The 14,874-nt window shown below is 43.3% G+C and overlaps 1 protein-coding gene across 1 annotated transcript in view; it reads left to right on the top strand.

The window, feature by feature from the left end:
* Positions 1 to 10,665, top strand: part of MN1 (MN1 proto-oncogene, transcriptional regulator) — a 43,027-nt gene extending 32,362 nt beyond the window's left edge. Inside the window, exon 4 of the mRNA XM_077835257.1 lies at positions 10,033 to 10,665. Coding sequence (XP_077691383.1) covers positions 10,033 to 10,217 — 185 coding nt within the window. The 3' untranslated portion in view covers positions 10,218 to 10,665. The remainder of the gene's footprint in view (positions 1 to 10,032) is intronic.
* The last annotated feature ends 4,209 nt before the right edge of the window (positions 10,666 to 14,874 follow it).

Below are 14,874 nucleotides of genomic sequence, written 5' to 3'. Positions count from 1 at the left end.
TTTCCCACAAATTACCATAGTCTGTTTTCCCCCCACCCACCCAATCCTGCCAGAACAAAATACGTTTTACCTGCTGCCATTGTTATGGCAGCAGGTCCTGTGGAATCCACGGTATCCCAGTCCCGCTCCAGTTGCACTCTGACTGCTCTGCGTAGACGCTGCTGGCACAAATGTTAAGGTACCTAGTTTGCGTTAACGTAGTCCTCTTTCAGACCGTGTAGATAAACCCTCAGAATGTCTGTGAATACTCACGACTTCATAAAAAGACAAGTCTTCAGTGAATGTTCTGAAATACTTACTTAAAATTTGCACTTTGGACAAATATCCCTGTCAATAAACAAGTTAATTAGAATGTTTGTTGAAAACAAGCACGTGTGGGTGTGAACGTCGTCAGGCTTCATTCATTTAAATGACTGTAGATAATTTTTTGTAGTGTTTACCCAGCTCTTCAGATGTTGTGGCTGGCTTTTAGAAAGACCTCTGTGCAGGTTGAGGGTAATAATTGTCCATGTTAGCTTCTAGGGCATTTAGTGTTTGGTGCAGGAATTTTCTCCATCGTGTACAGTGTGGTACTATTGGCCTGGGTACATATGTATTCTTTTCATCTTCCTCTGAAGCAGCAGATTCTGGATGCTGCTATATGCAGGATAATGGGTTTGATGGGACATGTTCAGAGGATAGTAAGGAGGAACACACATTTTCCAATGTTAAACTTGGCATTTGCAATAACCCAGCATGGTAGATTTAGAATTATCAGAGCTTTTCCCCATTCCCCCTTCAGGTGAGAGAGCCAGAGGACCCTAGCTGCAGCCAGAGGCAAAATGATCACCTTAGCCCTACAGTTGAGTGTCTCTCCCAGACGTCAAGTCCTAGAGTCCTGGAGAATATGCTTGGAGGTGCTCCTTTGAAAGGGTAAATGCAAGCTGGGGACTCAGCAGGTGGTCACGAAGCAGATAGCTCTTAGGTACCAGCTGAATGCCCACTGTGGATCTGGATGGAAGAGAGCTGGAAATTTCTAGAAAGGAAGTTGGTATGCTATCAACTTGAGCTAATCTTGCATTTCTTTTGTTTTGCTATGATGTTATGCTGATGCAGTACGTATCCAGACTCCTTTGTGGACACTAATTGCTTCATTTGCTTGAGGTATACGACCTTACTCTGTACATGTTATATATCGTAAACATTTAAGTTTTTATCTGTAGTTGAACATTGACCAACAAGAGATGATCATTTTCAAGTGGCATGTCCTACAAATCAAATATTTTTCCTTCGCACCCATCCCAGGTTCTAACTCATGATAAATGTTGCTGTAGAACAGGGAGTCTCCAACACGGTTACCAGGGATCCAGCAGGCAACACAGCTCTGTTGATGCCAGAGTAACAATCCCATTGCTTTCATGAAGAACTTTTACAGCTTTCTTGCAGTAGTTATTTATAGGATTAGTTTTATATTTTAAATGTAACTCCTGTGTGAAAAGCATCTTTAAAATCCTTTGCTTACAAAAAGTTAGGTGCACACTGTAAATGACCATCATTTATCCTAAAATTGGCCACTCTCAGGCAGCGAAAGGCTGATAACACCATATTGCTGTATCGGATTAATTTTAACCTGCTGACCATACCCCTCAGGACAGAGCATGTATTGGATAAAGCAGGTGGTGTGGCGTGGTTAGTTTTCAGTGAGGCAATGAAATGCTGAGGCAGGCCTAGTGACACATTTGCTGAGGCTGCATCATTGTGTTTGGACAAGTGTCATAGTAGAGTTTGCAATGTTACTCATCAAGTGGAACAGGCTCCCTTCCATTTTAAACACAGAACAGGATTCCCACAGGAAAATATTTGTTTGCTGACTTTAAAAGATTGCTGCTTTTGTTAAGGCAAAATCTATATTAAAAAAAACCCCAAACACACAGAAAACCCCGTATGTGAACTCTCACCCCTAAAATTGCTGTTGAACTGGCTCTTGTCACCTGAAACCCATCTGCAGCACTCACCGTCTTCTCTGCCACCCCCGGTATTAGATCTATAACATATTCAGTGTCTAACAAAAGAGCAGCCAGTGCCAGCTAACTCCTCTTTCAGCTGAGTTTACTACCCATCCAGATGATGGCTGTAAATGATACTTCACCAGTTTACTGGCTTTACTTACTTGAGTAGCTGCACTGCAGTCAATGAGTTATAATAGTCTTTGGTGTAGCTCCATTGAAATCACTGGGACAGCTTATGTGAGGAGGGGAGCAGAATTTTGTCCTTATTGCTTTGTCAGGGGCTGACTTTGACATACTGAGAGTGAAAAATTCTGTATTGATTTAAATGAAAACAAACATAACTTTGTATTTTTAAGCACACTTCTGGTACAGAAATATTCTCCACTAATTATCAGTTGCATTACCTGCTTTGCACTGGATCAGTGGTGCCTCTCTTTATTATTTGTGTTACGGTGCTGCCCGCAGCCTGCCATGATCTAACTGATGCACAGTACCCCTGTGCTTCTGTCGTGCTTCAGTGAAGATGCTAATACGCTGACGGGAGCGTCTCCTGTCCGTGTAGTTAATCCACCTCCTCGAGAGGCGATAACTGTGTTGAGGGGAGAAGCTGTCCCGTTGACATAGTGCTGTCTACGCCAGGGGTTAGGTCGGTATAACGACGTCGCTCAGGGGTGTGCATTTTTCACATCCATGAGTGATGCACCATGGTTTACCAGTGTAAGTTTACAGTGTAGACTTGGCCTGGCCCGAAAAGCCCCAGGCTTGCACAGCCAAAAACCCCAAACTGGCAGCTGGTTGTTTGTAGGCAGAGTCCTGTGCACACACAGACCTCTGTACTGGGGCTTAAGACCTTGAAGGATGGTAAGGCCAGATTGCTTCTATGCAAGTTTCTCGGCTTTCTCCGCTGAAATGGTGTTTTATATCTTTCTGTGCCAATTGCTCCTCTCTGAACCTCCACAGATATCCCTGTGCCACCAGGGAGACTCTTCCTCTTTTTCTCCCCCAGCAGAGGAAGAATTCTGCTGTCAAACCAATCACAAAGCACTGGTTGTTCCTATACTGATACCAGTGTGCACTGTACTTAAAGGGAGACCTAAAAATAGAAAAAAATTCAGGTCCTGTGTATTATGTAATAGGCATGAACAAGATATAGTTGAGAAAAATAGATTTTTCCATTTGATCCTTTTTTATTCCTCTGTTGCCTCAAGCAGGTTTATTTTTTAACCCAGCATTGCAAAAGTGTTTAATTAGGGCAAATCATTAAATAAAAATTCATTTTTTAAAGTCCCTAAAAGAAACCCGAGTCCTTGCCTTGTCGTTTTCTTGGAGTGCCAACATGTTAGTATTCTGGGTTCCACCTGATAGGCTTTGCTATCGATGTAGTTAATAATAAATCCTGAAACTGCTGTTTGCTATTCTTTGGCCTGGACAGAGTGTGGCTCTGCATGGCCCGTGCTGCGGGATGCCTGAGGTGGGCAACTCCACAACAGATGAGTGACTGTTGTGCAGACGGCAGGGGTTGGAGTGCCCAGAGTGAGGTAAGACGTCTTGTAGTAATTGTTCAGGGAAGCAATATTTTTGGGAGAGGGTGGGAGAAGTCCAGAACCGTGGTGATGAGGCAGTGTTCAGACCAGGAGGGGATGTGATAGTGTAATCTTTGCTAGCTGCAATGGTGCATTTGGTCATGTGGAAAATCCTGTTCTGTGCTCAGGCTTTGCTGGTCGAAACTTTTACTCAGAACTGCATTTAGCTAACCAAAACAAAACGCCAACCAACTGGTGGAAAAACCTTCACTCAGCTCTTCCTGGCCTTGAAAGGAGGTATGCTTTGTCTCTTCTTTTAACCAAATTGACTCCAGGGTGATTCCGTTATAAATTCAATTTCTAGAAGGAGAGGAGAAGCAGGGGTATATCAATGATAGGAGGTGACATAAAACAACAGCCAGTGACCACTGCTAAAAACAGTGTCTGTCTTTTAATGCCCTTTATTCCCTGTTTATCTCCTGCTCTCAGCAGTTCCTGCTATCTCCCCATGCTTTTCCTTATTTGTAGCCATCCATCCTTCATTCAGATCCTTGTAGGACTTGTCTGTACCATGACACCTACAAGAAATAAATCAACCAAGCATTTTTTAAAAGGAAAAACCAACCATGCTTTGTGCACACCTTGTTGAATGTTCACATTGCCTGGATTATTGCCTTGTCCACTGTCTCTTTTCCTGCACCTTCAGTCCTCCAGCTTGATGCCTCTTTCAGTCTTATGCCATTTAGATTTTAACATCTGGGGCAGACCATGCCTCTTATGATGGGGAGGACTAGCTCTGGGTGCTCAGCGAATAAATAATTTTCACAGTTTTGTAAATTTACAAGGCACTCTCACCCACGTCCGTGTTTAGAAAACCTCAGCATCTTTGACCTAATGATACTTTTTGTTTATTATCACAGCAGAGTTAGGAAGTCTCATCTTCGCTTAGAAATTCAAACTGAAAACACCAATTGCTAGGCAGGCAGCTCTATAATATAGTTTTGTGTTGCCTTTACAAATTATCATACTGATATAGCATCTTGCTAAGTAGGTATCTAAGTCACTAATCCAAAACAAAGCTCGCATTCTTTTCTTGTATAAAGGCTCCACATAGTGTCACCGTCCCCAGTTCTGACCTATTTCTCCATGCTGTATAGTGATCCTGTAAGAGTAAGAACGTTTCTAACATCCTGAAATAATCTGCATTAAAAGCATTTTCAGTTTTAAATCAGGTACTGTCAGATTGTGTTGGGATTTTTTTATGATTAATGTAAAAAATGATATCCTCATGATTTTGTAACAATTCAGGTCCTCTTCATATTTGATTTATTTTAGCAGCAGGTTAAATGAGGGAAATATAACTTGCTCCATGATGTGTAATAAGCTAATACTAGTGAGAGAGAGAGTGGGGGAAAGCCTTAATAGGGTTCAACATTCACGCGAGTTTTCTGACCTTCTCATCACTACCCATGCACGTGGGATTTGAATGGGACTTTGCTCTGAGTTATATGTAAAGGTTTATACAGATCCCTACTTCCTAAAGCAAGAGGCTCTCCTGTCTGCTGTTGATGCTTATGCTTTATTTTGGAGAATGGTCATTTGATTCAAGCTCTGTGGTGACCCTGAGCATTGACTGGCATTTGAGTAGCGAGTGCGTGGGTTGTGGTTATGACTAATAACTCAAAGAGCGTTCTTGTTGTTACTGATGTAACAGGTCATTGGAAGCAGTGAAATTCCATGTTGATGTGAAGGGCCAGCAATCTCTGCTGGCACTCTGTTCATGTGTGTTAATTCATGCTGCTGTGTGAATGTGTAAAATTTGGGTTAAATAGTCAAATGTGAGAGAAAATGAAGACTGCCTGCCTAGATTTGGTTTTTAGCCTGCCTTTACAATGATAATATAAAGTACAGGGTGGGTTTTTGAGCTTGATCTCTGCAAGGCATCCTTGCAGGGGCTGAAAAGGACCTTCCAGGCCAACTAGTTCATTCTTCCTTTCTCAGGTCTCAAGTAAATTTAAAGCTGGAGTGATGCCAGAACTCACCTCCTGTTCAGGACCTGGTATGCCTGTGATGGAAGGTGAAATTGAAAGAAATTAATCTGCCCTCTTCCCCCTCCCCATGTCTGGCAATTGAATTTTGACCCAGGTGTGAATATGTAATTCATTTTCTTTTCAATGACTGTCAGTTGAATTTTAGGAAGTTTGTTATTTAATAGGTGTGATAGGATATCTTCAGATAAAGTCAAATGAATAAGCCACTCCTTTCTGTTTCTGCACCCCTGAGGCCACATTCATTATAAACTCTGTCTACTGGGTCAGCCCAGCTCTAGTAGTTGAAACCTCAGGGTCTGTGCTTTGTTTCTCTGATGGCAGGGCTCAGCAAATAAGGGATAGGAAGCAGTGCAATCTGGCTGTTGGGCATCTTTTGTTACTGTGAGCCAGCCCTCATCAGGTCCTTTTGGAGAGCTGTCTCATAACAGGCTTCAGTGGAGAGTTAAAGGGTGCATGTATCTTGGGATGGGAGTAAAAATGTAAAAAGTCACAGATAATCCTGCAATCCATTATCTTTTATTTCTTTCAGAAAACAGAATCTTTGGCTTTCATACTACAGAGCCCACACAAGCCCTGGGAAAGTTTTGCGAGGGATGGAAGTCTAACTGCAGTGGCTTTTCTAAATTAAAATGTAACTGATATTGTGCCCTGTTCTGGGTTTTACAGGCTAGTGATCTGAACTTCCCTATGTGGCAAATAGATTTAAATACAATTAAGAGTTCTAAGACACCTAGATGAACATAATATGGGGGGTGGGAGGGTAAACCAGCATGCCTTTTCTAAGGGAAAACTGTGTCTCTGTAATCTGTTAGTGTTCAACACAATAAAGCATTTTCAGTTACGTTATCGGCTGAGCGAAATGAGACCTAACACAACTCTGGTATTGCCCTGTTTGTCTGAAGGTGATAATTTTTGGAGACCGTATGCAATCTGTTCCAGAACTTCAGGGAGTGTTCCTGGCATCTGTGGAAAGAATCTATTATTCTTTTTTGGTGGTGATCAGAAAACCAGAAAAGCCTGATTCCACTGAAAGCAGGTGTAGTTGTGATCTCAGCTGCATCTCAGCCAATCACACTGGGGAGCTGGGTGCTGAGAAAAGGGAGACTAGAGGAGTGTTTTTCAAACAGCGGGTTGCGACTCAGTATTGGGTTGCAGAATGTAAGGCACTGGGTCGCGGCAGCTCTGGTCAGCTCCGCCTACCGGGCCGTTAAAAGTCCCATTGGCAGTGCTGTCCGGCTAAGGCAGGCTAGTCCCTACCTGTTCTGATGCTGCGCTGCGCCCCGGAAGCGGCCAGCAGAAGGTCCAGCTCCTCGGCAGTGGGGGGGAATGGAGCTCCGCATGCTGCCCCTGCCCTGAGCACTGGCTCCACACTCCCATTGGCTGGTTTCCGGCCAATGGGAGCTGGGGTGGGCAGTGCCTGCGGCGAGAGCTGCACAAAACCGCTTGCGTGCCTCCACCTAGGAGCTGGACCAGCTGCTGGCCGCTTCCGGGGTGCAGCGTGGTCCACGGTGCCAGGACTTAACACCCCCTCTGCACCACTGACTGGGAGCCGCCCGAGGTAACCCCGCACCCAGTACCCTGCTCTGAGCCCCCCCATACTGGAGCCTCTTGCTGCGCTCCAAACCCCTCATCTCAGGGCCCACCTCAGAGCCTGCACCCAGAGCCCTGACCCCCTCTCACACTCCAACCCCCTGCCCCAGCCCAGAGCCCCTTCCCACACCCTGAGCCCCTTATTCCTGGACCCACCCCAGAGCCCTCACCCCCGCACCCAAACCCTCTGCCCCACCCATCACCTCCAGCTCTGTTGGGTCGTAGGCATCAACAATTTTCTTCAACTGGGTCTCCAGAAAAAAAGTTTGAAAACCACTGGAATAGAGGGAGCAGGGTGCCCAGCATTGGAGGGCTGGGAAGGTGCGACACAAGGTTGGGGTAGAGCTAGTTGGAGATTTTCCTATGGAATGTTTTCTGTCAGAAAATGCTGGTTCATCAAAATCAACCTGTTCTGTGGGTATATGCCGATTTCAACAAAACTTCACTTGAAATTATATAGGTTGGCTGATCCTGCCTGTCCTCCCTCCATCCATCCAACCTACCAGCCGGGACCTGGTGGTATGGGCCATGAGTTTGGCGTACAGAAGCAGTGAAGTGTATGAGTCTCTAGTTCGTTTAGATTTTCAAAAAGTGTTTGACAGAGTCCTGGGAAAATGGCTACTAAGGAAATTAAGTAGTCACAGGGTCAAAGTTAAGGGTCTGTTGTGAATTGACTAAGGAACAAAGAGTAGAAATAATTGATCAATTTTCAGGATGGAAAAAGGTTTGAGGGGCTACAAATATCCATGTTTAATAAAGTTATCAATGATCTACAAAAAGCAGGAGAGGTGAGCAATGAGGTGGCAAAATTTGAAGAGGCCATAAAATTATTTAGAATAGCCAACAGTAGAGAAGGTCGAAGACCAAAGCTAGGCAGATTGGTGCACAAGGACAGATGAAATTCACTCGTGACAAATGCAAGTTAACATGCATTGGAAGGAATAATTTGTACTATCATGTTACTGGGTGCTAAATTAGCAGTAAGATCTCAGGCATTGTGGACAGCTCTTTAAAATCCTCTCTTTTTGTGTATTGGTGGTGGTTAAAAAGGGAACAGACTGTTACAGGGAATAAAGCATGTGATAGAAAACATTATAATCCCATCCCATTCTATTCTGTGCAAACCCATTTATTAACAAATCTATAGGATGCCCTCGCCTGAAATGTGTGTTCATCTTTGGTCACCCTAGCTTAAAAGAAAGCAGTAACAGGAGAAGAAAGGACCCAGAGACAGGTAGTAAACAAGATTCAAGGACTGTGGTATGAGGAAATATATTGAGAAGATAGACTGTTTTTAGGTCTTTTATCATTATTTTAAATACCTCATTATTAGGTGTATCATTACTTTAAATACCTCTACTGAGATAGAGGTATTTAAAATAATGCACGGTGCAAAGGAGATGCATCGGGCACTCCTAATCACCAATTCTTATAGGAGAGCAAAGTGTTATTCAAATTGACAATCAACATATTTAAAACCAATAAGAGGAAATGCTTCCTTTGCACAATGTGCAGTTATTGTGGAATTCACTGCCACAAGATATTAAATCCTGTGATTTTTTTTGGACTCAATAAAGTCATTTAATACATAAATAATGAAAACGTTTACAATCATAGAAATGTTGATCTGGAGGGGACCTTAAGAGGTCATCTAGTCAACTCCCCCATGCTGAGGCAGGATCAAGTATACTTAGTCCATCTCTGAAGGTGTATGTCTAACCTGTTCTTAAATACCTCCACTGTTGGTAGCCTGTTTCAGTGCTTAACTGTACTTACCGTTGGAAAGTTTTCCTGACATCTAACCGAAATCTCCATTACTGCAAACTGAGCTGATTACTCTTGCCCTACCTTCTGTTCATATAGAGGAGAGCTGATCACCATCCTCATTCTAACAGTCCGTAACGACTTTGAAGACTGTTATCATCTCTGCCTTCATTCTTCTTTTCTCTAGTCTAAACTTGCCTATTCTTTCAGCCATTCCTCAAAGGTCAGGTTTTCTAAATCTTTTATCATTTTTGTAACTCTCCTTGGGACTCTTTCCAGTTTCTTGACTGCTTTCTTAAAATATGGTACCTAAAACTGGACAGAGTACTCCAGGTGAGGCCTCACTAGTGTTGTGCAGAACAGTTACTTCCTGTATCTTGCATAGGATGCTCCTGATAATACACTACATTGAATTACATACAGTTACGTCAGACAGGAAAAAAATACAAGGGCTGTAAACTCTCATGGCTGAAGGGCATAAGTCTAATGATGAAGGTTAGGAAGAAATTTCCTTTATGGGGAGCTTACTACATAAGTATCCATGATGGGGTTTCTAGCTCCTTCCTAACTGGCCACTGTTGCTGACAGTATATGGAACTAGCAATATGTACCTTCATGTATGTAGAGCCCTACTGTAAACCAGGAGTGGCAGAAGGCCCCTAAAAGTTGGGGAGAGGCATTAGCACCTGAGCCACAGCCCTGCCCCCATGCTGCCCCTTCCCCCGAGGCTCCCCCCCCCACCTCTTCACCCACTCGCTCCTCTCCGTCCCTCCCCCCTGTTGCTTGCCCTTACGGCTGTTAAAAAGTAGGAGGGCATTGCCTCCTGGTCCCCTCTGCTGTAAACCCCTACAAACAGAGCGCTACTGAGTAATGAAACTTCTGTTGAGTTACTGAGAGAAGCAAGAGTTTCATCTTCTATAGGCCAGGCATGTCCCCTCCCTTCGTGGTCAGTGCTGCAGCTGGTTTGTTTTGATTCCAGTTCTCTCTGTGTCCTGTACTTTGATTGATCACAAAGTATTCAGTGAACTGTGTTCCTTTTTCTTTGCTGCTGTTTTAAATTTGTAAGTGGTTATGTTGCACAGACCTTATAATAATCTCTCTATTAACCCTTTCCAGCCCACGACCTTCCCCAGAACAAGACCTCAGCTGCGGCGCAGACTGGCAGCCATTTGCAGTGCCTCTCAGTCCACTGCACGGATGACATGGGCGAGTCGAAGGGCCGGACTGCGGTGCCGACATGGAGATCCCTGCACTCAGACATCTCCAACAGATTTGGGACTTTTGTGGCTGCCCTGACTTGAACAAAAGGACATTTATTTTTTTTTCTCTTTTTAATTTTAAAGGGCCGCTACTGCTAGGTGGACTATTTTTCTAGGTTGGTACCTGCTTAGTGGCATATGGACTGGAAAGGGTTAATTTAAAGTAAACCTCAATTTTTTTAATCTTCTGCCACAGTATGTTACCAGTGTTAACCCTTTTGCAGTTAGCACACTTTTGCTTAAGATTTTCCTGCTAGATCATTTTCCCCTTTATTCTGTAATCTTGGCATACATTTGTAGATGAGGCCTTTTCCTTTTTCATCTCAACGTATGTCCAAGTAGTGTGTGTCATAATGAGGCAAAAATACTTCTCCTTTTTCTTTCGTTTTTTCTTTTTTCCTTTTTTTTCCCCCCTTGCTTTGTTCAATGCTTATTAAAATGGAAATCCTGAAGAATAGCAGTTCAGGAATAAATGCCGGTTGAAGTGAAATTGTCATCATAATATTATATATTGACACCAAGCTTTCGTCAGTCACATACAAACCAAACAATTAATGCTCTATTAAGTATTCAGCCTGTGATTTTTTGTCTTTCCTGAGATCATTTATTTTTTTGTTACCAAGAATACATTCAGCCTTCATCTCTTGCTGTTAAGTGGAAACAACTATTCAGTTTATTTGCTGACTTCAAGCCCAGATATAGAGTTATATGCTGAACAATAGGGCTTGTAGCAGTGAAGTCTGGTTGACCAAACATGTTTAAAAAAAATTGAAACTGCCAATTAAAGCGTTTTAATCCCTTCTCCACCAAGGACCAAGGTTTGAGTGGAATTCCTCATACCCTTCTTCTATTACTGGGGAGTACAGACCACCTCCAGGACACAGCATATATCTAAAGTTCCCACATCTTTAATTTTCCTTCCAGAAGAAGGGAAGTTTAAGTACCACATTATCTCTGTAACTGTTGAAGCAGGGGCTTCTTTTAAGGAAAATCACATACCAAACCCCCGTTGTACTGTGCTTTTCCTGTGGAACAACTTCCTGGTTACATGAATGTAAGAAAACGCTGATTCCTTGACATGAGGAACTCCCCTGTGCTAGGCTAAATTTAAATCAGCCGTTCAGCTATTACTTAGGCCATGTGTACACTACCACTTATGTCGCTCAGATGTGTGGAAAAAGAACACACCCCTGGATGACATAAGTTTTGCCAGCATAAGTGACCGTGTGCACAGCGCTATGTTGGTGGGAGAACTTCCCTTGCAGACATCGTTACCGCTGCTCGTTGGGGATGGTTTAGTTCTGTTGACGGGAGAGCTCTCTACCGTCAGCATAGAGTAGCTATGTGGGAGATCTTACAGTGGCACAGATAAGGGTTGCTACCTTTCTAATTGCTGGTAACTGAACCCTTCTCTGCCTCTTCCCTGCCCAAGATACCTTCTCCCATTGCTCGCTGGATCATCTCCACCTCCCACCCCACCCACCAGCTAGGCTCCCTCTGCTCTGGGGCTGGAACGGGAGCTGCTGCAGCCCGACAAGAAGCCTGCCTGCAGGTAGGAGGCGGCCCTGGCTGAGCAGGGGCTTGCATGGGTTAATGACTCGGCGCCTCCCCATGGTAACTGGACTTTTGGTATCTGGTCACTACATCTGACTGGATGCTGCCAGGTCCCTTTTCAGCCAGACTTTCCGGGTGAAAGCCAGGCACCTAGCAAACAGACACAGAAGTCGATCACTGGATTGCTGGTTGGCAACCCTAGTGCAGTTGCATCAGGACAGCTGTTCCACTGTAAGCTCTCTAGTGTAGATGTAGCCGCTTAAGTTTACCCAGGGAGTCACAAGTCGGCCCTGAAGCAAAGGCGTCACTTTCTGGTTAAAGAAAAAGGCCCCTCAGAGTGCTGGTAACGTTTTTAGTATAGCTGCTTGTGCCATTACTCGAAGTGCCACCCTTTAACGTATGTCACTGAAAACGTTGAATGTGTGAGACCAGGCATTTTCAGGAGTGGAACCAAGCATGAAGCTGGGAAATTTGGTACATATCAGTACATACCGGTGGGTATCCTTTTCATTCTAGCCAGTTCCCACATTTGTGCACCTGTATGTCAGAGATTAGCGTTCTCTAAACTGCCAGGCTGCTGGTGCGGCCTAACTTGGATCCCATAATTCCTGTTGGTAAAGACAGTTTCTGTTCGCATTTGTGTCCTGTTTGAAGGACAGTATTATTAGATACATACAATAAAAGGAAACCATTCTTTCCTGCCCTTCACAGATAATACTCATCAGGGCAGAAAGCTGGAAACAAATGAGCTAAAAATGAAAAAATGATCGCACACTGGTGTGGTTTTACATTTGTGTCGCCTCTGCTTACAGTAAGACTAAACGGTCCCACCCTTGTTCAGACATGCTCAATCCAGTGGTGCTGGAACAGTTTTTATAGTGGGGGTGCTGAAGGTGAAAACCATATATTTGGGGTGTTGTTACTATTTCAAGACAGGGTGTGGCAGCACCTCTACTTCCAGCACCCTCCGCTCAGTCTCCTCCACTCCTCTGCGGTCAGTAAGAGCACTGGAGGATTAGATCATAGCTGTGAAATGCAGGACTGGTACGCCGTGATTATTTATCCCTCGTTTCGTGGATTGACAGTGTGCCCCTTTTTGAGAGCTGGTGTTTAGAGGACTGTCTTGAACTTGTCTTGGATGGTCGCATTGGGCCATTGGTTTTAAAGCAGAGTTCTGTATCGACACCACTGGGGAGGGAATTGTGCTTAAAAACTCACGGTACAGTGTGGCCCTGAAATCTTTCAATTGTGCTGTTTCAAAACTCACAGCATTTTAAATAAAAAGAAAAGGAGTACTTGTGGCACCTTAATAAATTGGTTAGTCTCTAAGGTGCCACAAGTACTCCTTTTCTTTTTGCGAATACAGACTAACACGGCTGTTACTCTGAAACCTAACATTTTAAATGAAGTTACAGATGGTATTTAACTTGTCACACTCTCCCTGCTCTCTTATTTGGAACAAGCTCTCCTTGGCCTTATGTGGATTTATTTTCCTGCTGTGTCACTGCTCACTGACTTGACTTGGGTTACTTTTTTTTAAACTAGGAAATTTATAATAAGGGTCACTGAGTTTTAGTTGGTCTTTGTTTCAGAATTTAAAAAACATCCCTGATTTTGAGACGCTTTTAATCTTTTTTTAAAAAAAGATTGTTTTGATGCTGGAATGGTGACTGGAATATGGAGCTCACTTGTATTCCCGGGCCTAGAACAAAAAGGCATGACACTTGGCCGGATCCAGGTGAAAGGCTCAAATCTTCTGCCCTTCACCTGCTCTAAATAACATCGTCTGAGGGAATATATCTCCTGGTGTAACAATCGTTACCCAGACTCACTTTGTAGAACACGCCCCAACCCAAGAAAGCACAGTTTCTTAAGTCCCAGTTCAGCAGAGTACTTATGTGCTTAATTTTAAATGGAAGTAATTCCATCTCTCGTCATCCAAGCACTTAAGCATGTGCTTTCCCTGAGGCACGTGTTTCTCTTGTTAGCTTTCATGGAATTTAAACCAAGTTTTAAAAAAAATGAGTAGGAGAGGGGAGGAAACTTGGCTCTGTCTCTAGAGCTGCCCGTTTATTTATCAAACCTGTCTAGACATTCTACAGGATCTGTTTAGCCTTTTTGGTAGCTTTGTTCCATCCACGTCTCCCTGACTTGTAAATGGCTTATTCTCACCTTAACTGAGGGACAGAATGCCAGCTGTCTAATAGTAATTATTGAAGTGATACCAGTACGTTGCAATGGGATTTCAGGGCGTCTGTTTGCAAAATTCGGATGGAATAAGGTGTATGCAATTACCAACCAGGTCAATGTTTATTACTAAGCTTTTATTACCTGTGATAAGTTTTCTGTCCAGCTTCTCCATTGATTTGATAAGTGCACTGATTTTTTTAAACATATACAAAATATCAGCAAAGCACTAGATTATCAAAAAGATTTAGTTTCTGGAATAATGATACTCGTCTTCATTTTAGGAATGCTTTGAGAGCTACAGATGAAAAATACTGAGAGAGCTAAAGTATCACTAGATGTCCATTTTACAGGTCAGGAAATGGAGCTGGGGAAGGGGGGAGTGACTTGAGATGAGTCCCAGAGCTGGGACTGTAACACTGTTCTCCTGACTCCCTCCTAGTTCAGTGGCATATACATTGGCCTATCTGCTTCTTCAGTATAATTTTAAAACTACTGCCTTTGAGGACAGTCTAGTCCAATAAGTAATGAAATTCAATGAATTGCAAGTGCTGCGAAAATGACTGCATAAAGCCAAAAAAAAAAGTTTAAAGTGCATCTGCATATTTTAAAAGACTTCATGGTGGTGAAAACACGGCACTAAAAAGCCAGTAGTTTTATGGTAAATATGCATTTAACATGTGTACAAGCTTCATTTTGTATTGCAAACAGCAGCTTAAAATAATATGGCTTCATACTGGTACTGCAGAGTCCACTTCGACCCGCCTGGCATTTTCAGTTGCTGTACACAGGCGTGTAGTCTAGGCAGCAGTCTAAGCAGCATTTTAGAAATTAAATCTTTTAGTTCTTACCCCTCGAGGGTAAATTTCTCCCTGCACAGTGTTTGCTGACTTTTTTTTGTGTGTGTTAAAAGAAATTTCATACTTACACTTCGAGTGTCAGCATAGTAGCATATTGA

This window comes from Eretmochelys imbricata, chromosome 15 (assembly GCF_965152235.1).
Source record: "Eretmochelys imbricata isolate rEreImb1 chromosome 15, rEreImb1.hap1, whole genome shotgun sequence".
NCBI lineage: Eukaryota > Metazoa > Chordata > Testudines > Cheloniidae > Eretmochelys > Eretmochelys imbricata.
The sequence above is the reverse complement of the archived record's forward strand: the minus strand, read 5'-3'. Positions and strand labels throughout refer to the sequence as shown.